The 27,408-nt window shown below is 37.3% G+C and overlaps 1 protein-coding gene across 2 annotated transcripts; it reads right to left on the bottom strand.

The window, feature by feature from the left end:
- Nucleotides 1–278: 278 nt before the first annotated feature.
- LOC109039945 (uncharacterized) lies at nt 279–27,408 on the bottom strand. 2 transcript variants are annotated; one of them, XM_072301145.1, is made up of 10 exons: nt 27,174–27,408; nt 20,001–20,155; nt 18,921–19,145; nt 15,847–15,892; nt 13,905–14,033; nt 12,297–12,357; nt 9,396–9,596; nt 6,750–6,806; nt 4,230–4,385; nt 279–1,724 (listed from the first exon to the last, which is right to left on the bottom strand). In XM_072301145.1, the coding sequence occupies exons 3-7, from the start codon at nt 18,999–19,001 to the stop codon at nt 9,467–9,469; spliced, it is 447 nt and encodes a 148-aa protein (XP_072157246.1). In that variant the 5' UTR covers nt 19,002–19,145; nt 20,001–20,155; nt 27,174–27,408; the 3' UTR covers nt 279–1,724; nt 4,230–4,385; nt 6,750–6,806; nt 9,396–9,466. The 2 variants fall into 2 exon arrangements, with proteins under 2 accessions (XP_072157246.1, XP_072157245.1); XM_072301144.1 differs by lacking the exon at nt 20,001–20,155.

The raw sequence follows: 27,408 nt of genomic DNA, 5'->3' as shown, positions 1-27,408 counted from the left end.
GAGGATTTCTTGTCACATTGTATGTATTACCTACGATAAACTAACGAACATTATTTCTTGACATTTTTACTGGTTATCCTGCATCATGTGCAGAATATTTGCTAAAATTATGAATGATTCACTGATTTTCATTGAAAGGAAAAAATTTAAATGAAAATGAGACATCATCAGCTCTTCTTGAAACATTCCGAATGAGGAAAGTGTTTTGAGACTTTCGCCATAAAGCCATCTCAGGACGATAAGATTCAGAAAATAGGGAGAAATAAAAATTTGTGGCCTTCAGGAACAAAATGCGACTGTTATTAGTCAATAAATGACTGGAAGAAAGGTACAACATACATGAAGAAATATTTCACTGACTAATATTATCTATGAGAAAAAATAGTGTATGAAAAGAGAGATGTTGATAAATGGACATACGGTAGTAAAAAAAAGAAAGGACCCCGCACACCTCTCATGGGAAGCTGCACCATGAAGAATTGCCTTCTGACTTATGTATTTCGATTTTCCTCAAGATGCTGATCAAAAGTTACAATTGCGCCAACCTTCTACGATGCACCGTTTTCGCAAAAAACCCATGAGAAGATTCAATTATTCGGTGATAAAAAGCCAGAAAGATTCCTCATTTCAGTGCTTGATTGACAAGCGGCTGTGTGTCAACAAGGAAATCATGGGGACTCCCCGACCGAGCGGCAGTCTTATCTCGGATTCCACACCCCGTTTTGCTCGACCACCATCCAAATCAGATTCTTGAGGAGCATAAGATCAGGAAAGTCTGAACGTCTACCGGGCGAGTGCAGGAGGGAGATAGCCCCTGAGTCGGCAGGTACAGATAAGAAGACGGACACATGCTACGTTTTTTCCTTATTCACATCGGGCCTGTTCTCAAATGCTTTGTTCTTCTTTATTCATAGTCGCCGAATAATTGAATCTTCTCATAGGTTTTTTGCGAAGACGGTGCATCGTAGAAAGTTGGCGCAATTGTAACTTTTGATCAGCATCTTGAGGAGAATCGAAATACATAAGTCAGAAGGCAATTCTTCATGGTGCAGCTTCCCATAAGAGGTGTGCGGGGTCCTTTATTTAAGATCTTGAAAACAAAACAAAAAATCAGTAAATCACTGTCGACTCACTAACGTAATGATATGTCAATGGATACAAGTACAAAATATGGGTTGAACGTACAAAAGAAAGGGTCAAATAAAGTTTGCCATACTTGCACTGTTAGTCAGAGAACGAGCTTGTTTACATGAGGGCATGAAATTCATTCAAGTTTCCAAAAATAGGAATAAAAATCAGCATTACACTATTGACTCACTAACGTAATGATATTTCAATGGGATACAAGTACAAAATATGGGTTGAACGTGCTAAAGAAAGGCTCAAATGAAGTTTGCCATACTTGCATTGTTAGTCCAAGAACGAACTTGTTTAAGTACATGAGCACATGAAATTCATTCAAGTTTCCGAAAATAGGAACAAAAATCAATGTTACATTAGCAACTCACTAACGCATTCAAACACTAATAACTGAATATTATAATTAGCAAATAAACAAAATAACCATTAAATTAAAAACAAAATATATATTGTTTAAAAAAGGTAGTAAGAGAGAAGTAAAACAATTTTGAGCAGCATCAATTCCGTCTAAAAGTAATCATTGAAGAACGAAAATAGTTGGCATTTTCTTTCAAGACGTGTTCTGGGCTGCATGATTCAAGCATCTGAAAATATGAGAAAAGAAATAATCATCAAATGTCAAATAAGTGGTAAAGCAGAGCAAGTTACGGTTATTAAATTAATAGTCATTCGATCAGTCATCAAACAGGGTTGCCACAAAATTTGGAAAATGAAATTCCCTGACATTTCCCTGGTACATTTTGGTGAAATTCCCTGACAATTGAAGATATGGTGAATGGCTAAGAAGACATAATTGAAAATAGTGTTTAGGCAAAATTTGCAGTTCGAGACCTCAAACCCATTTTAGAAAGCAAATAAGGAAGATTCAACAAATTTTCTCTGACATTTTCAACATTTTCCCTGAGCCAGTGTCTCCGTGGCCACAGATTATAAAAAACGCAAGATGGGACGCAATGGAATGCGCTTATTGGTTAAATAAGACGCACGATGGAATGCAACTATCAACCAATCAGAAGCCAGCATTTGACGCGGGAAATCTGAATTCGCACACTGCGCGGCAATTTTAACGATTTCTTAATGCATTTATTTTAAAAACAATGATCTTATCAATATTTTTTGAACTATAAAAATAAATTTAAAGCCATTCTTTTTTTAAAAATGAAAAACAAGATTTCAACCTGCTAAATTATTTTGGATGTGAATGTTTGAAATTATCGAAAAGGTGATGTTTGGAAGCACATATCTCACATGCATTAATGTTTGACAATTTTAAGATGTGTTAGCTAATGGATTGCAAGCGGGTTCATATGTGCAATTCTTGGAAAATGTTACTTATTAAGTTATTGGTTGTCAAATAAAACTAGCCCAGGAATAAACCCTGTCAAAATATTCAAATGTAAGCTCACGTTTTTACGGCAAAATGTGAGTTTCTACTTTTTTAGGCGGAAGGCTTCATTTATGTAATTTTAAAATTTAAAAGTAAAAGTACTAAAAATTTTTTTGTATTTTAATTAGAATCGGCAATAACTAACACCAAAGATACAAATATCTTGTTCTAGGTTAGGTCACTTCACATGCCCTTGCATTGCTGCCAGTTGTCCGTCCCGGGGCAGTAATGTTAATGCGTGGTGAACAAAAATTATTGTAAAGCAAAAGCGAAAAGCCTTGGGAACTAAATACATACAAGGAGAATGTGATATTGGTATGATTAGAGGAGCATTTTAATCATCAAATTGTAAAAGTTTACAATTTTTTAAGAATTATACGCAGCTTTTGCAGAATAAGACGCAATAGACGCAAGACGTACAATGGAACGCCAAAGTGTATATAAGACGCACTACGTCTAATTAGACGCAAAACGGAGACACCGTCCCTGACCTTTCCCGGTTTTCTCTGACTGTGGCAACCCTGCCCCTTATGAGGTGTTGCCAAGTTATGTAACCCATAATTGTAAGTTTCATAATTCATCTTTTCTGGCATTTATCATATCATAATTGAGTCATGTCGTGCGAAAGTCTGTAATATATCTTTTTCCAGCTCTTAGTTTTCTTGTGCTTATATTTTTCAAGATTTGACACCACCATCAAAGTGTAAAACGAGTAATAATGCCACTTTCATCATTTAATTCAACTCTCGAATGTAATATCAACTCAAAAAACTCAAGACTGGAAGAATGGACAAGAGCGGCCTCTGCATGAACCGATTGAAATTTGTATAACTCATGATAAGCCAAGGATTAAAAACATCACTGGTCAACAGGACCACATACCTTGAGATTGAAAAAAGTAATTCTATTTTACCAACCGCTGCCTCACCTAAAGTTTTTATTTTCTCTTCTTACAAAGAACATACATGTCTCTTGTGCCATTCACTGTCATCTGCCTATTTCTAGTTGGATGAAGTTTTCTGTATCCACAAGTCCACTGAACAATGAACTACTTTACCGGTACGCTCTTTGAAAAAACTCAATAATCCTCCATTACTTTTATTCCTCCTTCAGCTTTGGCTTCAAAACATCACCTTAGTAGAATGCAAATAGTCTAGGACTTCATTAACGTTTTGAAAACTTGACTTAATTATATCAGGCCAAGGCTTATACCCTTTAGCAATGGGAGATCTTCGTATAATAATTTGCCATTTTCCCTTCAAAAGCCTCTCTTACCTCAATTTCAAGGATATGAAGGCAGAACGAACATGCATGTAATCTCTCTTCAAAATTTTCTGGAGGATAATACCATCATCATTAAATTTACACAAGTTTCGTACCTAATCCTCATCGGCAACCGTTTTGTCACCACAAGCTCCACATTTCCAATTGACAAGTTCTCACTTCCGAAATTTTGTATCTGTAGCATCCGTTTCATCTCGCTGCATTATTTCGAAACATATCTCAGTTGACAAATATGAAAAGTGTCCTCGGTATCAGAAAATTTACCACAACAAAAAAAACAGCCAGTCATTGCACTATTGAAAAACTTTTTAAGCAGATTTTCTCAGGGAACTTTTTTAATTTTTTCCTCATAGACCGTACTTGAGAAGATAGGTAAAAACAAAATTTGTAAAAAAGCTAATTATCTTGAATGACTAACCTGAAGGAGGAGTAAAATCTTCAGGAAAAACTCTTTACTTCCAAGAATGATTTACTCCGTATACAATTTTTAAGTGTACAGGCAAAAAATTGAACACTCGCCTAGTTATCAAACTCGTTGCAGAAAGAGCCGCATCCCATTTATTATCTACTGCATCTGTGAATGAAAAAAAAAAACGTCCAAGTTAACAAATTAGGGAATTTTGTATAGTTCAGTACATAAGTATGATTTCAAAATTACGAATTTGAAAAACAGTAAACTTCAGTCAATGATGATATTTCATTGTGAACACAACTATATCATATTATCATGCTATTCTAGTCAATGTTACAGGCTTGTTATAACATAACAAGTACCTAATGAGTAGAGTTTGTTTCATTTTGAACCTCAGCATTGAGTATTTGACAGTAAAAGATTGTATACCGAAAATTTTATTTCGGAGAAAATCCCTAATTGAAGATTGAACACCATGTACTTCCTCCATTAGTTAAACTGCCCCTTAACTTCAATTCCTTTGTCACTTGCTGAACCTTTGAAAAGGGGTGTGGAAAATAGCAGATGGCTGCCCTGTGCAGGTTTCTAAAGTATTTTTTTTCTTTGTTTTTTTTTTTTTTTTTTTTTTTTTAATTTTATTTTTTTGTTTGAAAACATGCACAAGTTCTTTCATTGGCAAGTGACTTTCTGCTGCTGAGATGATACGTTCCTCATTAATTAAGTTCTTTTTTTCAACGTGAATGGTTATTGAGAAGGGTGGGTTTGTCACTAAAAACATGTCCCCTTTCTCATTTTAACCAGAAAAATAAGAGTACTGAAGTATTTGTCCATTTAGTTGCCAACGCATGGATGATGCAGGGGTAGAGATGACGACTATACAGTGGATCAGGGTTATATGTTCCCTCATAAACATGAAAACTTTGCAAAATTCGCATTCCATTCTCTCTTTATGATCTTTAGTTCATTTCTATTATACAGAAACATGTATGAGCTACATACAAGGTCAGCCTCAGTGGTGTAGTGGTCAAGGCAGTTCGCTGCCAACACTGAGGTCCCGGGTTCAATCCCCGGAGGTGACTGATATTTGAGGACACTCAAATATCAGTCATCGTGACTGTGGATGACTATACCACTCCAATACCCTGACCCTTCGAGGTAACAGGGTACGGGAGGGACATAGTCACCCAGTAAGTAATCCGTCTGCACTGTTCGACTGGATTCTGAAGAATCGGTAATCTCTCGTAGTGTTCGCGACTGCCAGCACTACCTATCAGTGTAGATTGCAACAGCACAGTCCAACTCGGTGGAGGCATGGCCGTGCTCCCAAAGTCCGTGCTCTGCAGCGTCTGCCACAGTCTTTGATAAGACCTTCCGTTGGCTATCAAACGGCCGTTGAGCCTTGCAGGAATATAGAGGATACACAATGTGTCAATAGTACGAAGTTAAGGAGCACGGTCCAACTTCGGGGTGCACGACGGCAGTTGCCAGTTGCCTTGGCCCCTTGAGGGCGCCTCGCCGGTCAGCCCGGCCCTTACTTACTATAAGCTACATACATTTTATTGGATACGCCATCTTATGAGGATTCAGAAATCTTGTACTCCTAAAAATGAGCTGAACGGCACTAATGCCCATTTAACAAGAATATCCTTTATAAATTTGTTGACATTTCTGATATCCAAGTCTCCTCTATGCTCTTCATTTACCCGCAAAAATGTAATTCTCCCCTGAATTCATTCAAGCAACCATGAGACACTACAGCCTAATTGTTAAAGCTTTATCAGGCTTTGTCGGCAGGCTAACACATGATAATCCTTTATCTGATCAGTTTTTAAAGTCTTTTTGTGCTGGCATGAGCATCAATAATCAGACTGCTGGTCAACAGACACTTGGGTTCGCCTATTTGTCACTGATTCTAGGTGGGCTTCTTGCAATGATTCTGAAAAGGCGCACTTAACAATCACATACTTCCAATTGGGGAAAGAAAAGAAGACACATATGTCACATTCGAAAATCACACCATTCAACATAAATTTAGATGGTAACAAAATGATAATTGATCCACTCAGGTTGATGCGATGATTGGCTCTTCTTTCCTTTCCCTTGTCCTCTATTATTTACTCAGTTCCCACACAACTGAACTTCCTGTGGTAAACCTCGATTTTTTTTTGGAGTACATGCAAAATTCCGATTTTTCCAAGCGTACCGTGAGAATCCAGAAAACCCAACGTAATTTTCAAGATCAGCCCTAAAAATGCACCTAGAAAATTACATTCCTTCTTGAGTCTTGGTTTCTTTGGGCCGATGTGACGACTTTTTTCTCTTTTTGATACAACCAGAGACTTATAATTGGTCTACTGTCCTCTGAGAATTCTGTGTTTCTGCAACCCATTAACAATTTGGATCAAAACAAATACACTTTGAAATTAATTACTGTGCCCTTCTTTCCTTCATTCATCTGATAAAATTGTGATAAAATCTGTATTTTAATGGTTGCCAAGCTCCGATGTTGTAGAAACTTTCACTTACCAGTTCTCGTTGTGTCTACGGATGGCAGCTCCTCTTCGGAACTGATCGTTATTTCTCCTGCAACACGAATTTTCAATAGTATAATTAAAACAGCGAGCCTATACTAAAAGAATTACAGTAATCCCTAAAAACAGTAATCCTGTTTAACAACATAACCTTATTTGGTAGGGAGTGTGCACTCATGAAAAAGGATTGCCGAAACACACTCAGCTCTTCCTGGACCAACTTTGAAAAAAACTTTGATTTTCTGCTACTTTGAACAACTTTTCTCAGATAAAATTTGATTAGATGAAAAACAAAAAGGGGCAAGATTCCCTAAATACTGATCAATTTTGATAACAAGTTCAAAAACTTAGATAACGAATTTGTTGGAAGTAAAATTCTTCGTTTCAATTGCCAATCCTAATTCTGGAACCAACGCCTGCTTAAAATTACAGTTTTTCTTGTTTTATTTTTCTCCTTCCAAAAGACATTGGACAAGATCGATTGGACGAGGTCCAATGACAATGACTTAGGAGACCGTAAAAAAAATTGAACTTAATTATCAGCTGCAAATCTACTGCTTAATTTATTTATTTCCCCTCCTATATATATTTATTTTGAAGGTCAAGTATAACCCTATTTTCGGTTTCTTTAAAAAACAGAGCACCGGAAGGATACTAATATTTAATCCCCTTTGAAAATGCTCAAAGGTTCCTCGACAAAAATGCCACAAGATGGAGGAGCTTACACCCCAAAATGTCCTGCTTCATTGAACTCACATAAAGGAACTTCACTTCAATTTTTCTCTTGAAATAATGGTCTGGCAATACTCCTTGTAGTTTTATAATTAAAATGTTACCTTTGCAACTACTAAATAGTATTAATTCTATGACAAAGGAATATTGATCCTACTGTTCCTCTTACGAGAGAATAAATTAAAGGCATTCTCTTCTCCCTTTTAGAAAAGAAACGTGCATCATTCTCTAACGGCGACGATGAGGAGGGCACCTGAATTATCAAAGTTCTTCCTCTGTCGCCAACTATGATTGCTTATCGTGATAATTCACAATGGAAAATGCCACCAATCAAAACAGTAGACATCGAACTGTCTTTCTTAAACACCCCTCAACCTGTATCATTGCCTTGTTCTCAAAAAATATCAAGAGAGGGAGTGAAAATGAGGTTCTAAGCCAAGTTATGGCAGCCTTTGTACTATGGATAGTCTAGATGTATTGAGTCTTTCCTTACCTCCCCTCAAGTACATCATAAACGTTGACAAATTGCCAGCCTCTTTAACTGAAATTTTTTTTCGAACTGCTATGAACTGGACCTACTCCATTCCAACATATGAAAATAGGAATATGAAGTTTACATCCTATTCCACTTATAATTTTTTTTCGACTGTAACCATTGCAACTTTACCTAAGTACAAGGGTCGTTCCAAATTAAAGTATCTTTTTGCCATAACTTCTTAACTACTTCATGAAATAAAGGTCTGAAAAAACTGTTCATTGGTCATAATATCACCTTTCTTGCAAGATTTTATTTTTCTTTTAAAATTTGGTTCGGTAGAATGTCAGAAAAGTTGTTTTTGTGGACTCACCTCCGGACCACTTGGGTCAAAAATTTCACACTACCAGTCCGTTCGAGATTTAAACAAGACGTGAGACAAAATGTAATGTTGAAGAAGCTTCCTTATCCCCTCAACATACAACTCCTTATGGACGAACGAGATTTATGGGTAACTCCATGATCCGATAAGAAGGCCCCCTGGAACGCTTGTGAAGCAATTTCACAAAAAGTAGCTGAAATACAACTAATACCACGCTGGTGTCCACATTGTGGTGCATCTTTGGTAATCTCATCAAAAAGGAACCTTTAGCTAAGAATTGTGGCTGTCTGATGTTACAAAATCGTGATTGCATGTTGACACCGAGCAGTTGCTGCGTCGATGTACCAACATGAAATTTTAAACCCGTTTGGTGGTGAGGTGGGTTCACAAAAAAAAAACAACTTTTCTGCCATTCTACTGAACAAAATTTAAAATACTATGGCTCATTAAAAAGCTGACATTATGACCAATAAGCCGTTCCTTACAGATTTCAATTTTATGCAGTAATTTAGAAGTTTCAGTAAAAATATACTTACTTTTGGAAGTCTCTTCTATTTAAAATCTGCCCCTTCTTTAATTTTTTGAAAATTACCACTCCTAAACTTCTGAAAGAAGTATAGCGGTTTTGCATTCAAGTTTGTTCTACTATTTCACCTTATTGACCATGAGCCTCGGCCAACTTAGAGAACTGACCCTGATAGTTGCAGGAAAGAGGTGATGAACAAAAATGTTTTAACTGTAAGCAAATTTTTCAATGTCAGAAGCCTCAAGTATCCAAATTTTTTCTTTCTAGCATTTACTTCGGATTCACATACCATTCATATTTACTTAGCATTTACATTAAAGGTTTCATTCATCGTTGTAACATTTTTCTTCATCAACTTGTTCCTGCAACAGTTCTACTGTTCCGACGAAGTCTAAATCAACCTTATGGTACGAAATGTGTTATTTACAGTGCAAATTTTAATTCCTAACCCTTGTTTCCCCCTCAGGAATGGGGAATATTAATACTGTGAGTAATTTTTCACAATAATATTAATAAGATGTCATACCCAGACATCGTGGCTCCTGTGGAGGAATCTATGCAGGTGCTGGTTGCAGTGGACGTTGCAGCTCAGGTTGTTCAGGTAGCAGTGGAGGTTGTGGTAGAGGCTGCAGTGGAGATTGCTGTGCAGGTTGCGGAGCAATTATTTTGGGGGGCGTTCCTACATGCCCACGGCTCCAGCCTCTCTTCCTCCCATGCAATGGAATGTCTGAAAGAGAGAATCCAAAAGTTGATCAAAAGATTAATTTTCATAAATAATTTGAAAACAATGAGAGCACTTTGGACGACCAGAAATAACTTTCCAATATGCCTATTTTCCCTGCAATGAATGACTAATAATTCACTTTCATGTTCTTTACGAAGTTGGAGGCAACTGGAAAATTATCTACTTGAAATAATATAACCTTTCAACTAATTATTTACTTGCTTAGGACACTAGTTACTATCAGATGATTGTTAATGATGACAACCCAGAAGTATCCTCTTCTTCATTAGAATTGAAGGATGTACAGTTCAAGCATTTTTTACAACCTTTCTTTTCTAGGAAATCCGTCTCAAGTTGTGTCAACGTCATTTCCCCCTTTATGCATTTATACATGCATTGTATAGTTACTGCCTTTCCACTGAAACACGTCTCTTTCTGCCAAAAAAACCCTGCAAAATACACTATGTGATTGGAAAAATGAGTTTCTTTCGATTACTTCCTCATTCATCATCTAGAAAACTAAAATTTAATTTAAGTGCTGATGGGGCAGAAGTTTGTGCAGATTTTTTCTCCTTACTGAAGTCACTTAGTCATTAATTACTGACATCTATGATGTTCTAAAGGTGGAACCGCTTTTCAGTCTTGTCAATCTATAGACTCCCCTGTAATATTCCTGTAATTAATTCATTAGTCCTGTGAGAACGAGCAGATGCAATTAATAGAAACTTCGTAGCCTGACATCTTGTCAATGAGAACATAGGCAGTATGTTCTGACCTTAACGGATGCTAATTTACGAAATTTAAGGCTGCTTCTGCTTTCTTGAGCAACAAATGGAGAGAGGACATTACCAGTGCTACTGTCTCTAAGTTTAAAACCCACTTTTGGCACTTGGCACCAGGAAACGCTGGTTGTCCTCTTTAAGTCAGTAGGTTTTCTGCCTCAGAAAAATGATAAATCATTGACCCATTATCGGAAGTGATTTTATCAATTAGTTTAGTAAAAAAAGGGGTTCCCAGTTTTAAACTTGAAGATAAATAATTTACTAATTCAATATCCCTTCTTAGTAATCATTTTCTTCCAACACTCTTGGAGATTGATTTCTTTCTAGAATTTGTTTCATATGCTGACTAAGCAAAACCGAGAAACATTGGAGGAAGTATAGGATGGCTGTGTATTAAGAAAAAGAAAAATCAATCCTCAACTTCCGAAAAATGGTACGTAGCTGAAAACTCACCGTTTTGCCTTCAGAAAGGAGATAGGGAGTAGCGTTTTGGAGGTGATTGGATAAAATATGTTTTTTCATCTTAAGGTTCCTAAAAAAATTATTTGATTAACTAGAAACAATTTCAAAGCTGTAGCAACATTTCATTGGGGGAAAAATGTGATTTCTCAATTTTTAAATTTCCCTGTTGGTTATTGCAAGGTCTCTACTGCACCACTTACAATGATTCGCCCAAAAATTGTTTTGGGTTACATCACCCCTGAAGCATCACTTGGGGGAAGGGGGAGGGGGTGTCATCCACTTGATTTTAAAAGAGGAAAAAAAAATTAGGGCTGTGCGAGTACTCGAATTTCGAGTCGAGTCGAGCCGAGTATCGAGTACTCGATTCGGCTCGAAAGTTGGGTTAGGTTCGAGCGAGTACTCGAACTCGGCTCGAGTGTCAACAACACGAGTTTTTTTGAGCCGGAAACGCCGAAGAGTCCAACTTCTAAATATTTCAATCATACTTAAACTATTGTTAGTTTTGCCATCATTTTACGATTGAATAACATCAGAGTCTCGTCGGCAAATTTCTACCATCCGCAGCGCCAACACGCTGCCGCCCGGCGATTTCCTGCCGCCCGCGGTTTGTAACTACACGGAGTCATATGAGCGCATTTATGCGCGCGACAAATTTCAACCTGCGGCGGCGACCGCCGCTTGGAAAACTGAAAGTGAGCACGTGTTTTGGACCTTTTGCGCTCCAGAAAAACGGTGTCGCGGCGGCAGAAAATGGTGCTGCGGCTACAAAAATATGGATCGCGCGATTCCAAAAAACGTCGCGGCGACAACTGCCGCCGGCGACACGGCGACACGAATTGCGTGCATAAATGGGCTCTAAAGCCTTCACTTGTGCCGCCCGAAGTTCCTTTGATGTACCTACGCTGCGCCACGCCGCTTCTTGCCAAGTTTGGTCCCCTTTTCAAATTAAACCGCGGGAAGTTATTTTAACGCGTTACTGCCGAACATTTTGTAATTTTAGTGTAAATCCTTCCTAGTGTGTCATCGTCAATAATTATTAATATCATATTATGAGTCTTGTTTGGAATTATTTGTTGTAGAAATAGATTAAATCACGTTTTAAAACTCGAAATTACTCGAACTCGACTCGAGCTCGACTCGGCTTGAGGCTCATTTTCAAAGCTCGAAAAAGCTCGAACTCGGCTCGACTTAGTGAAAAAATACTCGAACTCGGCTCGAATCCGAAAAACCAGGCTCGCACAGCCCTAAAAAAAATAAGAAACATCCTACTTCATGTGCACAACAGCCGTTATTTCTTTGAGAGGCAACTGAAACTGTTTCCTTGTGTGCTGTTCAAGGGGGCAGTTGGTCATGTTCAATAGTTGAACAATGACATTTCCACACTTCATGTGCGGATAGTTTTTAGTGTTCATCTTCACTTAACAATAAAAGGGAATAATGACAAAGATACATACCCTACCTTGGGGAAACGATGTTCGCGTACAATTCTAGGATTTGAATCGCTTGCTCGACTGATCCTCCTGGGAAAAAAATATTCTTTACTTACAGGCGGAAAAGTTATATTATTTAGTGCTTTCATTTTGACTGATTTGTGGTAGAGTTCGGCTAAAGGGCTCATTTAACTTTTCATTTTTTTGTCCTTTTTGACAATTTTCTCTCGTCACTCTTGTTCGATAATCATGCAACAGAGGAGAATATTACAGCACATCTTTTCAAGAATGCAGACTATTAGTAGGTTAAGTCAAGTTTTACATGAGAAAATTTGAAAGAATCTCCTAAATACCGGCCAAAAATAGCAACAATGGACCAAAATACCCCTCACATTTCACTAGACATCGTATAATTTTAAAGGCAAAATATGGTGGTGTGTCCCACAAAATACGTCCGTGTCACCTCTCAAAAGAGTGATATGATAACGATCGAAAAAGTGTAAGAAAATAGATTCGTGTTTTTCCAAGAATTTGGTTTGAGGGACTGCTTCGTCCTTCTACTGGCTCTGCTCAGTGAAAAATTTGGCGTGGAGTCTACTTAAAACTTTGGAGATAAGAATTGTGGAGCAAAACCCAGGCAAAGTCAGAAAAATTCCCTTAATGCTACACAATATACAAATCTGCAGTTGTCTCCGAATAAGATAATCGTTCTTAAGGCTATCAATTACCGATTTTAAAAATAAATGTTTTTCTACAAATCTCCAATTTTCCATTCTCCTACATACTGCTTCAGACAATAGTTTAAATTGCTTATGCACCATTCTAATATCCAACCAATATAATGCCTCAAGGCATGGAAACCGAAAAATGAAATGAAAAGATCCATCCATGAGTATGAGAGCTTCACATAATAATGAACGTTTTCGTCATGTTTCCTGCTGTTTCTATGTCGAGAATAATTTTCTTTCAATTTAAATATATTCACTCGAAACATGCTGAACTGGGTAATCTGTTGCAGCCTCCATTGTGTGATGTGAAAATTCTCTCAAGTTCAGGCGGTAATGAAGAGAATATCCCACACTACATTGAAAGTCCACCTCCATATCTTTTCTAACACTCCGTCCGTGCACAGATAGAGATGGAATACATTAGCAGGGTTGCCGTGGTTCCAATCTTGGACTCCCCAAACAAAATGGCAACCCTGCGAATGTACTTGCTTCCTCTCTTTGCATGCATGATGAGTTTGACCAGATATAAAGGTGGATTCTCACCCTAGCATGGGACATCACCTCCATTGCGGCCTAAACTTTACAGCTTTTGTGCGCTTATGAATTTATTTCAGAGAAAGCAAGTTGCACCACCCTGTTTCCCACAAAATTTAACACGAAGAGAAGCCTTTAAATAAGAACTCCCTGACACATGCAAGAATTCCTTTACATTATGATCCCCTAAAGGGAGACATTCAGGATCTGTTAGATCACTTCCTCATACTGTACTTTGCTAAGTTGCAGCAACTGCACCCTCTGAAGTTTCATGAAAAGGATTGCTGCCCTTCTACTAAAGAAAAATCCTTAATGTTAACAGAAAGCTGTGTAGAAACAAGTTATTCTTCATGATAACGACATAGAAAATATTACCAGCATGGATAGCAACGGACAGAACATAGTTTGGCGGGGCGGTGCCCTGTCGACCGATTGCAGATCTGATTAGTGTAATTGCATGGGCGTGGGGGTGGTTTTTGGGTGGCGGCCCATTCCTGGGTTGACCTGGAAACAATCAAGAAATAACAACGGATGAAAACAAATGAATAAATAAAACATAGAACAGAAAGTCACTGGGGTTGCTTCTGGAGAAAGAGGTTGTTCCTAAAATCACATTTTGTCCCCTCCCCTCCCCCATCTTACTTTAACTGTTCTACTGAATGTCCCTGGTGCTTAGGAAAAAGTTCAGCCTCTACAGATAGTTACAGACTCCAGGAGGAAGTAAAATTCTCCTACTTTCAAAAATTAAAAAATTTGTACCTCTGCTATGGCTTGCATGTTAGAATTGCACCTTGCGTTCACAAATGTTGGGAAATATTCTCTAAAAATTGCTGAGGTGCTTTGATAAATCCATAATTTATTACATGGCATTATCTCATTTTTTGATACTGAACGTCGATTTTGTACCCTTTTTACTCTTCTCCCCTAGCTGAATCGTTGCTGATAGAATCAACCAACTTTGCAAAAGTTCCAGGAACAAATCAGTGTATCTGCAGAAACGGATTCCACTTCACCTCAGTTTGGGAAATTTGAAAGTATAGACCGTGGTAGTGAAGGTTTTAAAGTTAATCTAGATGGGTTGTCGACAATAAAAAGGAGTTTGAAAAAACGGAATAGCTAAGAGAATCCAATGAAAACTTCAAAAAACTTCTCTGATACGATAAACTTAATTTTCAGATACTCTATGGGCAAAAAATTTGAAACTACTACAACTCTTCTGAACGATTTGGGTTTCCTGTAATTTACAGTAATTTGAGGGTAGATCTGTTTAAAGCGCTTAACATTAATTGATGATATTCATTAAACCCAACCTTCTTCCTCCTCCAAGAAAACGTTGGAAAACTTCATACTTCAGAAATCATTTCCTAAAGAGTATCAATTAATTTGGAATCCCAATAAATCTCAAATTTAGAGACTTCGGTCAGTTGGAAAGGGATGGAGATAGTGGCGCGAGAAAGTAAAAACTTTTTCAAGATCGCACTTAGAACCCTAATACGTCAATCAATATCGTTCCTTCTGTGATTGACTGACTTGGAAGCAATATCATTCAATATCATATCAGACTGGACATCCTTCAATGGTTGCTTGCCATCCTTCAGAGAAATTATGGTGTTCTTTGGGTTATTCACCTGTTGTGTCATGTGCTTTAAAAGAGTTGTTCCATTTTCAGAAATAATCTGGCTCTGATTATCTTCACATTTCCATCACACGAACCTCCCCATATGTCCTCGCCTGGAGGAATTTTTCCCCTCAGATGAGAAGACTTTGTTCCCAGGTGATCAACTCAAACATCAATTCAATTATAATAAAGGAGTAAACAACACTTTAATATATAGTGCTACGATACATTTAACTTCACACTTCATGCACAGTACATGTTTTGGATTTCTTAATGTTTTTGTTTGAAGCACTGTTGGATCGGCAGTTTGATATTGTAGTGAATGACGTTTACCGCTGAACTTTTACTCCTCCATTCGAAATAACACTCCAGAAAATTGACTAAAAAATAAAAAATTGATGGAAGAAAAAACTTTTGAAGGGTCATAAGAGCTGACACAGGATTGCAATGAGATCTCACAACCTTAGCAGCCGTGTGTGTGAGAAGTCTTGGTTGCACAAAATGCTATCATTTTCATATTCTCCTTTGTTGACATTATTCAGCTACAACTTAGAGAAATTCCGTCTCAGGAAAATATGAAAAACCATCTGAAAAATATATAATACAATACTCACACTCAACATTCGCGTCCAACTGGATCTTTGCATCTCCCGATTTATTGAGTTAGCAAAACAGACAGAAACCAAGCGAATAACTCACGCGTGAACGAAAGGTAGACTCTGACTGCTGTCCTGCTGCCACGGCTCTAGGGGACAGTGTTCACGATTTTGAACAGATTCAGGATTCAGTTTTCAGGGTTTTCAGGATTTTGATTACGGATTTTGTTTTTTTTCGAGGATCGATTTTTCGGAGAGAATTGATTTTTCGAGAGTATTTATCGAGAATCGATTAATTTCAGTGAATCATGTGAAAAAAACAATTCAATTTCATTTAAGCCGATCAATCGATTTTCAATAGAAAAACTGAATCGAGAAGGAAGAAGACCGATGAGACGAGTTTACACGATTTCTCTACGGCGCGCAAAGCGGGAAAATGGAACAGTGATACTGAAATTGTTGCCAAATTCAACGGCGTAAGTCCGCAACCACGTACCTCGGTTTGCGACGTTGCAGATTTCCTGTCATTCTTTCCTTTTTAAAACGGAGACCGTTCGAGGAGAATTCTTATAAACTGCAGCCATTTTTCTTCTCTTTGAAAAGAGATGTCTGCGGAGATGTCAAGGAATGATGGCAATTTGTTACCTTCACAGGGAGCAATACGAGAGGAGATTTGCCAACATCGCAAAAGAGATACATGGTAGCCAACTTACATCGTCGATATGTGGAATCTGCCCCCTTATTGATGAACTATTTTTAGCCATTGTATGAATGCAACGTTGCAAAAAGCCTTATCAGACACTTCACATGCCTATTTTATCCTGTCTTAGTGACAAAACTAAAAGTTTGTTATAACTTTCAGTTGTTTTTTGGCGCTTCGGGAAAAATTTGAAAATCGCTGGTTGGTTTGGCTGGTCCCTGATTTTTACAATGTTTTGAATTGATATTACAACGAATAGATTATTCGGTCCAATTTTAATCGACCTAATTTATATTTTTAAAAAATCTGATCAATTCGAAAAACCGACTTTTTTGAAAAAAAAAATCCCCAACACTAACAGGAGGTGGTCCGTAGCAGAGCTTTTGGAGTAGAGTTCTGAATCTTCCGGAAAATCTCCAAAAAATTTCAATAAGTTCTGATCATTCAAAAATGATTTTCAACTCGTAAAATATGCATTAAAATGTGAATGACTGAGTTTTTCTTTTCCGGACGGTCATATAAATTGAAAACGCAGAAGGATTTTTAAATCGAAAACTTGGGTTACGTGTTCTTGGCTGTCCCGTGAAGGGATTCAGGGGTAATCTGTCATCTTAATTCAGATGCAGCAAGATGGCAGCATCGTTCCCTCTCCGTGCAAATCTATGGAAATGAAACAATTCTTAGAGGGGACATGAACTCTTGACAAGATAGACTTTTCAACACAGGTTTAAATGTACCGAAAACAATATCTCAATTCAACTTGGCCTCATTTTTTGCGTGTTTATGCACTTCTTTCAACCCAGGTAGAGAAGTTTTGTTCACATTTTTCCAGGAGGTTATGACAGCCTGAGGATCTCAGCATAAGAATAGAGAATTCACCAAACTTATCAAACATCACTCTTTGAGAGAGTTATCATCCTCCTGCAGACATACATATCCTAATTAACAATGCATCGATGCCTATTCTCGCATATATTCTACATTATGCCCTCATACTCATAATTGAGGGAGGTGTCAGCATTGTTCATTCAACTGGGTTAGCGAATCTATGTATCACAGTATCAGACCAGCTCCTCTTGACTCTCTGCACTGTCTAAGAAAAGATTAATGAGTGTAAAACCTTGAGTCATCATGATTGTCAGTTGTAGATTACTCTTATAGTGAATATCAATTTATTACAAGCAAGGATAAACGTCCTCACTGCTAAATCCGCTACGTCAGCCCTTTTTCCAACACTCATTGCTTATAGACTCTACGGCCACCTCGGTTATGCCAAAGCAAAGTATCTGCTGTGACCACAGCCTGAAGTTACTAAGACAAGCTAATTAAAATTGCAGATACTTCCTTAAAAGTATTTCCGAAAATTTTCCCTTACTGAAAACTCCTTCACTTCCTATCCTGCATTGTGAGGAATCTGTATTCTTGAAGCGACAACTTTCAACCGGCTTCAGGAAATAATGACCGATGACCCAAACCCATTATTTCACGAAATCAGATCAAAGAAATAAAATTACGTAAAGTGCGCTAGTCCTATTTTACTACCTACTTTTGTTGAAAAGTTCAGCCTGAAACATATTTTGTTATTGTTGAAAATTGAAGCTGCCATGGAACCTACTACTCAGAACTTCGGTGTACTGCCTGTGGTTCTGAGTTTGAATCAAACCTAACACAATTGCAAACTAATAGTAATCACATGAAAAAGCAGCGACTATGAAACTATCACACCATTTCTTCTTAAGAAACAAAGACGAAAATCTGTATATAAAAGTGTCACTGTGTTTTTAAAAATTGCAATTAATTTAAATCCAATTACAATTTAATTTCAATATTTTCGTTGCACTGTGCTACTTCGGCCGCCAATCAGAAACGCTATGCCGGACAGTTTTGGATTCTAGGCCAAAAAATGTGCGTAGATCTATAGCTCCACACTAATTTTCACCAAAAAATATTAAAAAATATCCATGTTGGAGGGTTGCATCATTGGATTGCTTGACGAATAATGGCCCACAAGAAAAAACTATAAATATTTACATACATGACGATTTGGCAAAGAAGTAGCTTAGATGGCAGAAATTTTGACCGAAACAGAGAATTTGCTGCAACAATGAGCTTACAGCTGAGAAACCCCCCCCCCCCCCCCGCCGATAAAATAGATATATTTTCTCTGGATTTATTATAAAATTGGTCCCTAAAAATGGAGGCTGATTTTATGAGAGTTTGCCAAGTCTCTAACAAGAATCGATAAAAGAGTTGCAATGCCAACCACAATTAAGTTTCAAGCATCGCTAGAGGCATTAGGGGTACACAAATTATATATAGTCAGAAAAAGCTTGGCACGGCTTTAAGTTTTATTGTTAGACTTCAAATCTCGAACAAGAGGGATCCAGTGGATTTTTATCATACTTAAAGAGAACGATAGATCCGTAAGAAAACGCATTCATTTAAATAGTTTTCTTTTACAAAAGCAAAGGACCAACCTCAAAAATTTGCTCCAAAAAACGTCTTCTGATGGGCTTCAAGTGTGGGAGAGGGAAACTCCAAAAGCACTGCGGATTCATCTAGACACACCTTGTACTTCATTGTGCGATGTAAGAGACTCGAAACTTTCCAGCATGATGCAGACCATTCAATCAATTAATTGAACCCGCTATTCTGCAGTCTTTCCCATGAGTCCTTGTCTCTTTTCAGGCTGATATGAGTTCCTACGAATAAGACAATGATCTCTGAAGGTTACAAAATTTATATAAAATTTAGGGTATTGATATGAATGAATAAGACAATGATCCCTGAAGGGTTACAAAATTTATATAAAATTTAGGGTATCAAAATGAATGATTCAAAGCAATAGAAGTTCACTATGGTGACAACTAGCTATCTAAAATCACTAATTTTTGGTAGGGAAAAATTATTGCTGGATACACTTAAAACATCTGTGTATCAATCCGTCCTGGGACATAGTTATAATATCAGAAGCTGTAATATCTCTACTCCATTAACATCCTACAGAGTCCCTGAAACTAATAATAAAGTCGTGGCTATAAGAATGTTTAATTCACTCTCTTCCAATTTGAAAACTATGTTCAGAGAATCGGACCTTGAACAATTTTTCATCAATCTTGGAAACTATCTTCTTCCAAATCCATTTAAGGAATTAAGTAAATTCTGTCCTACAAATTAAAAATTTGACATTTTTCCTTATGAACACTGACTGGTATGATATCCATTATGTTGGCTCCTACGTACAATTTGTAGATGAATAAATAAATTGTAAATTTTAGGAGTACGTACTAAACAGTTATGTTTGTAGCGCAGGAATTCTGCAGCAAACTTTCATTAGTTGCAGCACATTTGGCAGTTCATTGGGATTATGAATAGGGACAAAAATGACAGATGTTGTAGAAAATGGGTTGACAAAAACCTCCAACAAAAAAGTCACAAATAATGTATAAACCATCGTTTTTGAGTCATACAGTCTGCATGAAGAGGAAAATTTGATGCGATGAATCCAAGATTGCTGCATAAACCTTTTCCTATCTCACAATCAGTATCAGGAATACCTTAGATGACTGGGCCAATTAGAATGTCTCCTGCATGGACTGAGGTGAACAGAAACGTACCAAGTGGCACTTCAAAAAAATTCAGTTGGGAATAGTTCTGTAGTCAAACATTTTTTCTTATGAAAATTTTGAAGTCCAGAATCGATAATTTGAACCTGAAAACAGTCGTTACAGTATGTCTTCAAAACTGACTGTGACGGTGGGATAAAACTTTCAAACTTTTCATCACAGTTGTAATTTGATACAAAAAGATGGATTTATGTTACACTCGATCCCTCTGTTCTTGCCTTCCCTACTAAGCTTCTATCGAGATTCCTGTAATTTCATTTCCTAATTCTGTGATTTTTCCCTGACCTTAGTTGTAAATCCTAACTATGAATTTTTTTCTCTAATTGAATCGGCTCATGCAAAAACCGCTAATGTCCATTTTCTCAAATTTTGAGAGAACTGCAAAAAACTGTAGAAGCCTTTGAAATGCGGGATTAAAAAATGTTCAGAAGATAATTAATACAAAAGTGGATTGTAGAAAAAGATCCCTGACAGTTTCTAGCTCCACTTCTGTCTGGGACGGAGTAATTAAAAAGAAAGGACTCTGGACATAGCGGTTTCCGCATGACACATGAAAATCGCCGAGTTTTGGAGCCGTTTGATATTTTCAAAATTCATTCTAAAGATATTAAAGAGCTAGATTATCATTCAAATAAAGTTAAAAAAATAAAATTCTGGACAACTGCGGCACTTACAACAAGTTTCATCACGAAACTACCAGCAATAAACTGGACATTAGCGGTTTTCGCATGATTTGTGCGTGGACAATTCTAAAACATCAAAACCGCATATTTTTAAGTATGCCTCCTGGGAGAAGTAAAATTATTCTAACGTATTTTGAGGCGCTGAAACTAAATATGACCTCCGTTTTTTTCCATCACCCTCCAATTTTCCAAAAAAGCCGATTTTACTCGGAAAAATGGCCATTTTTGGTGTTTTTCATACTGTTACCCTGAAGGTAGGTAGAATTTTTCCCAGCTATGGGATACAATTTCACCGATGTCTTTTTAACTGCTGAGTTCGAAAATGACCTTAATTTTTCTTGCTCACCTCTCAGTTTTCCAGCAAAGCGACTTTTTCCCAGGAAAATGAGCAAAGGACCCTACAACAAAACGGCCAAATCGGCCTAAACACGGAATCGTACGATTTTCTCAGGGATGATAGAGGGTCTTCCCAGACACTCAAAACTGGTCATATTTTTTGCCTAACCCCCAGGGAAAAGGGGGGAGAGGGGGTCAAAGTCAAAACCTTTAAATTAGCATAACTTCTCAACGGTTTGTCGTAGAAAGATGATCTTGGTGTCAAAATTTCCAGAAAAATGAGAGCTTTCAGAATATATGTATGAAATTAATTAAATTTTAAAATTTGACCCACTTTTGGGGCATTTTACAAGGTCCCCCTTTCGTAAATTTTCGTTTTTTGAGATTTTCGGTTGTTCGGTTCGCACGGATTAAGACAAAAACAATTTCAAATGAAAGTAGAGCGTTTAAGCTTTAAAACAAGCCCAAGATGATCTTGGGGAAACGATTAGAAGCGGAGTTATGAGTCTTCAAAGTTGACGCGGCGCGCGGGAACCTTGTATGTTCCGAGTCTCAAGGTCACCTGCGCGCCCCGGATTGCCTGCAGGTTGCAAGTTTTTGTGTTTTTATGCTTCTGTAGGTCATTTTTAATGTAAATCATTCAATGAAGATAGAATAATCAGAATTTTTTTAATTTTACACAACGGGCCTTCGGCGAGGTACACCTCATTAACGTCAAAAAATTTTAACTGCGTTTCAAGTAGCCCCCTCAAGAATAACTTAGACTTGTTTTGAAGCTCAAAGCTCGTCTGCTTCTACGAGAAACTATTTGGCTTTACCATGTGAGTTCCGTCAAGCGCTGTAGCTTATAGCTCAATTAAAAAATTTTAAAATTAGGGGTACCCCAAAATTTGGCATCAATGGGTTATAATTTCTAAATGGTTCAGTTCTGTATGGAGCATATGTATATTTGAACTGAGGGTCCATGGTTTCTTCTAAATTATAAGAGCAGAATCGTCATCGTCAGCAAATGTTTAATGAGGTATGATGGACATAATGGTTGATACTCTAAGCCCCCTCTCGCTCCTCCCGTAAAATTAAAAAATTTCGATTATTCTATCTTCATTGAATGATTTACATTAAAAATGACCTACAGAAGCATAAAAACACAAAAACTTGCAACCTGCAGGCAATCCGGGGCGCGCAGGTGACCTTGAGACTCGGAACATACAAGGTTCCCGCGCGCCGCGTCAACTTTGAAGACTCATAACTCCGCTTCTAATCGTTTCCCCAAGATCATCTTGGGCTTGTTTTAAAGCTTAAACGCTCTACTTTCATTTGAAATTGTTTTTGTTTTAATCCGTGCGAACCGAACAACCGAAAATCTCAAAAAACGAAAATTTACGAAAGGGGGACCTTGTAAAATGCCCCAAAAGTGGGTCAAATTTTAAAATTTAATTAATTTCATACATATATTCTGAAAGCTCTCATTTTTCTGGAAATTTTGACACCAAGATCATCTTTCTACGACAAACCGTTGAGAAGTTATGCTAATTTAAAGGTTTTGACTTTGACCCCCTCTCCCCCCTTTTCCCTGGGGGTTAGGCAAAAAATATGACCAGTTTTGAGTGTCTGGGAAGACCCTCTATCATCCCTGAGAAAATCGTACGATTCCGTGTTTAGGCCGATTTGGCCGTTTTGTTGTAGGGTCCTTTGACTTATATTTGTCAGGCAGGCAATTTATTTTTATAAATTTTCCTGGACACGTGGTAGTGTGTTACTTATGTATTTTGAGCTGCTGAATCTGAATATGACCTCGGTTTCTTTCTATCACCCTCCAGTTTTCGGTAAAGCCGATTTTTCCGAGCCTAAAATTGTGTATCATAAAAGCTTTCCGGGTTCAAGGACTTTTCCTTTTTTAAGGGTTTTCCGTCAGAGGGGTGGGTGATAAGGAATTTCTGTGATCATATTTGGGGTTTTCAGCTCAAATTACATGAGAAACAGTGTATCACACATGCGGAAAATGTTTTGAATTTCCCTGGAAGTGGGAACGGTCCAGAAAAGCTTTTGGCCCGGAAAAATCGGACCTTCTAGAAAACAGGAGGTTGTCAAGGATGAAAGAAGGTCAAATTTGAGTTTAGTGCCTTTTAGTACAGCAAGACAGACCTAAAGAGGATCTCGAAAAATTTCTGAAACTCCTTGGGACAGGAAAATCATGGCCAAAATACCTGAAAAGAGCGGTTTCTAAGGAAAAGCGACTTTTCCGGGAAAAGGATGGGTGATTGGAAAAATCTGTGATCATATTTGCATTCAACAGTTCAAAATACCAGGGATCGATGCATCACACATCAGAAACATTTTTAAAATGTATTTCTAATACACTTTGAGTACAGGAAAGCTTTTACGATACACAATTTTAGGCTCGGAAAAATCCACTTCACCGGAAAACTGGAGGATGATAGAAAGAAACCAAGGTCATATTCGAATTCAGCAGCTCAAAATACGTTTGTAACACACTATCATGGGTCCAGGAAAATTTATAAATTTCATTCACAACAAATATACGTCAAATTTGCTCATTTTCTTGCAAAAAAGTCGCTTTTCCGGTAAACTGAGAGGTGAACAGGAAAGATTAAGGTCATTTTCGGACTCAGCAGCTAAAAAGACATTGGTAACAAAGTGTCTCGTAGCTGAGAAAAATTTTACTTACATTCTGCCGGGGGTAACAGTCGAAAAACACCAAAAATAGTCATTTTTCCGAGTAAAATCGGCTTTTTCGGAAAATTGGAGGGTGGTGGAACAAAACAGGGGTCATAATCGAATTCAGCGCCTCAAAATGCATGAAGATCACCTTGTGTCGTCCAGGAGACGTTTTTTCATTTTGTTTGGTTATACAGTGTTATGAGGCATATAACGGGAGATGGACATTAGCGGTTTTCGCATGATTTGGACCACGGCCCCACCTGAAAAGGGGTTCAAACCTAAGGAACAAACCTAAAGAACAAACATTTTCACCACATTAATGAGTGTGTTTGACCTCCGAGAGTATTTTAACCCATAAATCTCAAAATTAAAACAAATGGACATTAGCGGTTTTCGCACAAGCCGATTCAATTATGAAGACTTTTCTCAAGAAACAGGGGGTAATTTTTCTGTCTCTCGATACCTTGCTTCAAATTTCTACTTCAAAATCTTCAAAAATTTCCTCGATTTGACTTGTAAAGTAAGACGTTTAATTACCCTTCACAATAGCAAAATAAGTAAAATCTTCAGTGTCTTAAAATCTCAGTGGAATCATTAGTTATATTTGATTATTTCATGTTAAAAACAAATTTGTAAAGACTAAAGCAGTCTAGAAATGTGTATGTAAATTTGTTGAATTGTTAATTTAAAAAAGAAAAAATGGATGGAATCACACTAATTCTATCGTTTAATGTTATGAGAAGAGGCACTTAAAATGTTCCTCCTCTCTGAAATTGTACTGAGTGAGACTACCAAGACACTCTGCTGCTAGGAAAATGCCTCGCCTTTTCAGGTTTTTCAGACTGCCATTAACAAACCAATGACACGTATGACTGCAGTTATAAACTAATATTAGCATAGCACCCGATTTCTAAAAGTGGCCAACCATATGAAATCAAGGACACAGAAAGATTTTGATGGAAAAAACTGTGATGCATGGGGCAGATAGTCAAGAGGCTAAGATAATATTGCGTAGATTTGTCAATCAACATCTTTAGAAGAAGTTAGAAAAAATTTCATTAAGATTTTTCCTTCATTTCCACTTCTCATTCACTGATTAGAATTTAGTCAAATGGAAAATGCTAAGTCAGAGAGCTTGAATTAGTTACAGATTAGTGTCGGTTTGAAACATTGAACCTACATGATAAACAGCTTACACATACATACTCTTCCTCTTTGAACAAGATACTTAATCATAAATATGGATTTAAAGAATGATGTGCTGGTAATGATGATCTTTAATTGATTGATTGGCTGAGATATTCAGAATTATGAGACATTTTGTGAAAAATCCTGAGGCTCTTATCATTCCTTAAAAGTTCAGATACTGATGTAAAATTTTCAGTGAGATGAAAATTACTTTACGTCATTGAGAAGTTTTAAAAACTCCAGAGGCGTAATCAAAATAACTACACAAGTTGTCCATGTTCAATTACTATTATGAGGAAAAGAAAAACTAAAAATATGGCCCAAACTATATGTAACAAGATGTTAAAATAGCGCTGGGTCCACACTATGCTGCGGGGAAAAAGCTATTTACTATTGTGCCACCTTGTTTAATTTGTACTTTGAAATAAGGCCACTTTCTGAGTTACTTCCACTGATTACATCTTTAAACTTCTTATTTTCATACCTACTTTCCTGCAGGATGCTCAAACCTTTGGGGATTTTTTGACACCTTTTATAAAGTATTCTTAGTTTTCCAATAAGTCACAAAGAGCCTTAGGTGAGGTAATGTTAAACAGAATTCATTAGGGTGGCTCAATCTTAAAGTATGCAATTTTAGACGATTTTTCGTCCAAACCGGACCTTGATATCTTTCTTTGTTCGAGAGATATTGAGGTTCTCTGGCTGTAATTTTCAACCCCCCCCCCCCCCAATTTTTTGGGGGTCTGAAAATTTGGGAAAGAAGCGCTCAAGTATGAGTAATCAATAGACAAAGTTTGAAGAAATTCCAGAGGGGGTGGGGGTAAAAAAAGCTGTTCTTGCATCCAGCTCTTTACTTCCCCAGAAACTCCTGATGGAATAGAAGAAAAGTCATCATTTTCTAATTTAACATTAAAAAACACATCTACATATTACAAGTCAATCGTTTATTTCCTAAAAATTGAGTTTTCCCCAAAAAACCTTGTTTTCACGAGAAAATCGATTTTCCGGAATATCCTGATAGAATGGCGAAAAATGAAAAGCATTTTCAGACTCAATGTAAAAAATTGCATGTAAAACACCTGCCATATGTTGAGCTTTGTTTTTGGATACAGACCTATGTCATTATTTGAGATTTAACACCGTCATTTTGCCCTATTTTGGCGTTTTCTGGATGTTTCAGTTCTTACACCGCTATAACAAGGGGTAAACAAATTTTTTTGAGGTATCAAATCAAGGTACACTCTACACAGGTATGGACGAATGGAATTTGAGAAAGTCGTCGAAACGCATAGATTTAACGGCGTCCAATGGTACGACTGCGATGCTACATTGAAAACTTATTTACTTTCTGTTCTGAGAGTGGGTCTCGTCAATTTTGTGTTATTTTTTAGTGTTCATAGTTAAGTTTTTAGTTATTTTGAGTTTCATCAATTTTTTAAATTCATCTGATAACTTATTGAAGCTACCAGATCTGGCAGATCCTAATTTTCATAGAGAAAAAAAGGAGGTATTTGCATCTTGAGGATTGTGTACCCTGTGACGTAGGTCAGTACAACCTGGTCAGCAAAATCCGGAATCGGAAGTATGAAAAACTGACAAGAACATCCGATTTTCTTGCTTAAATCAACTCATGATATAATTTCAAACACTTTATGTAGAATGCATTTTCAAGAAAACCGATGATAAAAGTCGCTGCACCTACCTAAGTCATCAAAAAATTCCAAGATGCTCAAAATGCAAACACCTCCTTTTTTTTCTCTACGCCTCATTTTGAACTACACGGCAAAGACGGTACGATTTGCGACGTCACTCGATGGCCTATATTCTCAGAGCTGCTACTTAGGCACCCTGTTTGACCATACCTGTAGTAGAGTGTACCTTGGTGTCCCATACAACTGTTCCCACTCAATATTTCCTGCTGAGGCCGAATATGACCTCAGATTTTTTCCAGAAATTACGCATTTTCCGGGAAATGGGTTTTGCTGAAAAAATTTGTTTTTCAATGTAAAATCCCATATAAAAAAGATGGCTCTGTCGGCACGGATTAATATTATCCGATTTGGCTGAAACTTGGCAGAGAGTGTTTTTTGGTCAAATGGATCAGTTCTAAGGGGCAAGACCAAAAAAATTTTACCATACATGATTGGGCCCCCTTAGGAATTTATTCATTCCTATAGTGTCAGCATTATTAGAACAGACGTATTGGTGATCTTACCACATCAATATACTCCTCGAGAGCAAGTATGAGGCATTAAAAATGCATTGACCCACACAGCATGATGTGCTGGTTCTCTTTTAGGTCCAAAGTATCACTGTGTCAGCAGGGGCATAAAAACATTGTTGAGTCCAAGAGAAATCTTCCGTTTTATTTGAAGAGTGAAACCCCTTCAGTGAATCCCTCAAAAAAGTGCAGATTCTGATATGTTGTACATTGTCTTTCAGGGCAGAGA

The sequence above is a fragment of the Bemisia tabaci genome, chromosome 5 (assembly GCF_918797505.1).
Source record: "Bemisia tabaci chromosome 5, PGI_BMITA_v3".
Lineage (NCBI taxonomy): Eukaryota > Metazoa > Arthropoda > Insecta > Hemiptera > Aleyrodidae > Bemisia > Bemisia tabaci.
Note: the sequence above shows the minus strand (reverse complement) of the source record. Positions and strands in the feature narration are given on the sequence as shown.

Bases quoted from the DNA above. Each gene is read 5' to 3' on its own strand.
- LOC109039945 (XM_072301145.1), bottom strand. From the start codon at position 19,001: ATGAATCCGCAGTGCTTTTGGAGTTTCCCTCTCCCACACTTGAAGCCC. The intron at 15,893-18,920 runs GTTGGTCCTTTG...ACTGTCCCCTAG, and splicing joins TTTTGGAGCAAATTTTTGAG to AGCCGTGGCAGCAGGACAGC. The intron at 9,597-12,296 runs GTAGGGTATGTA...TCTCTCTTTCAG, and splicing joins GCGAACATCGTTTCCCCAAG to ACATTCCATTGCATGGGAGG.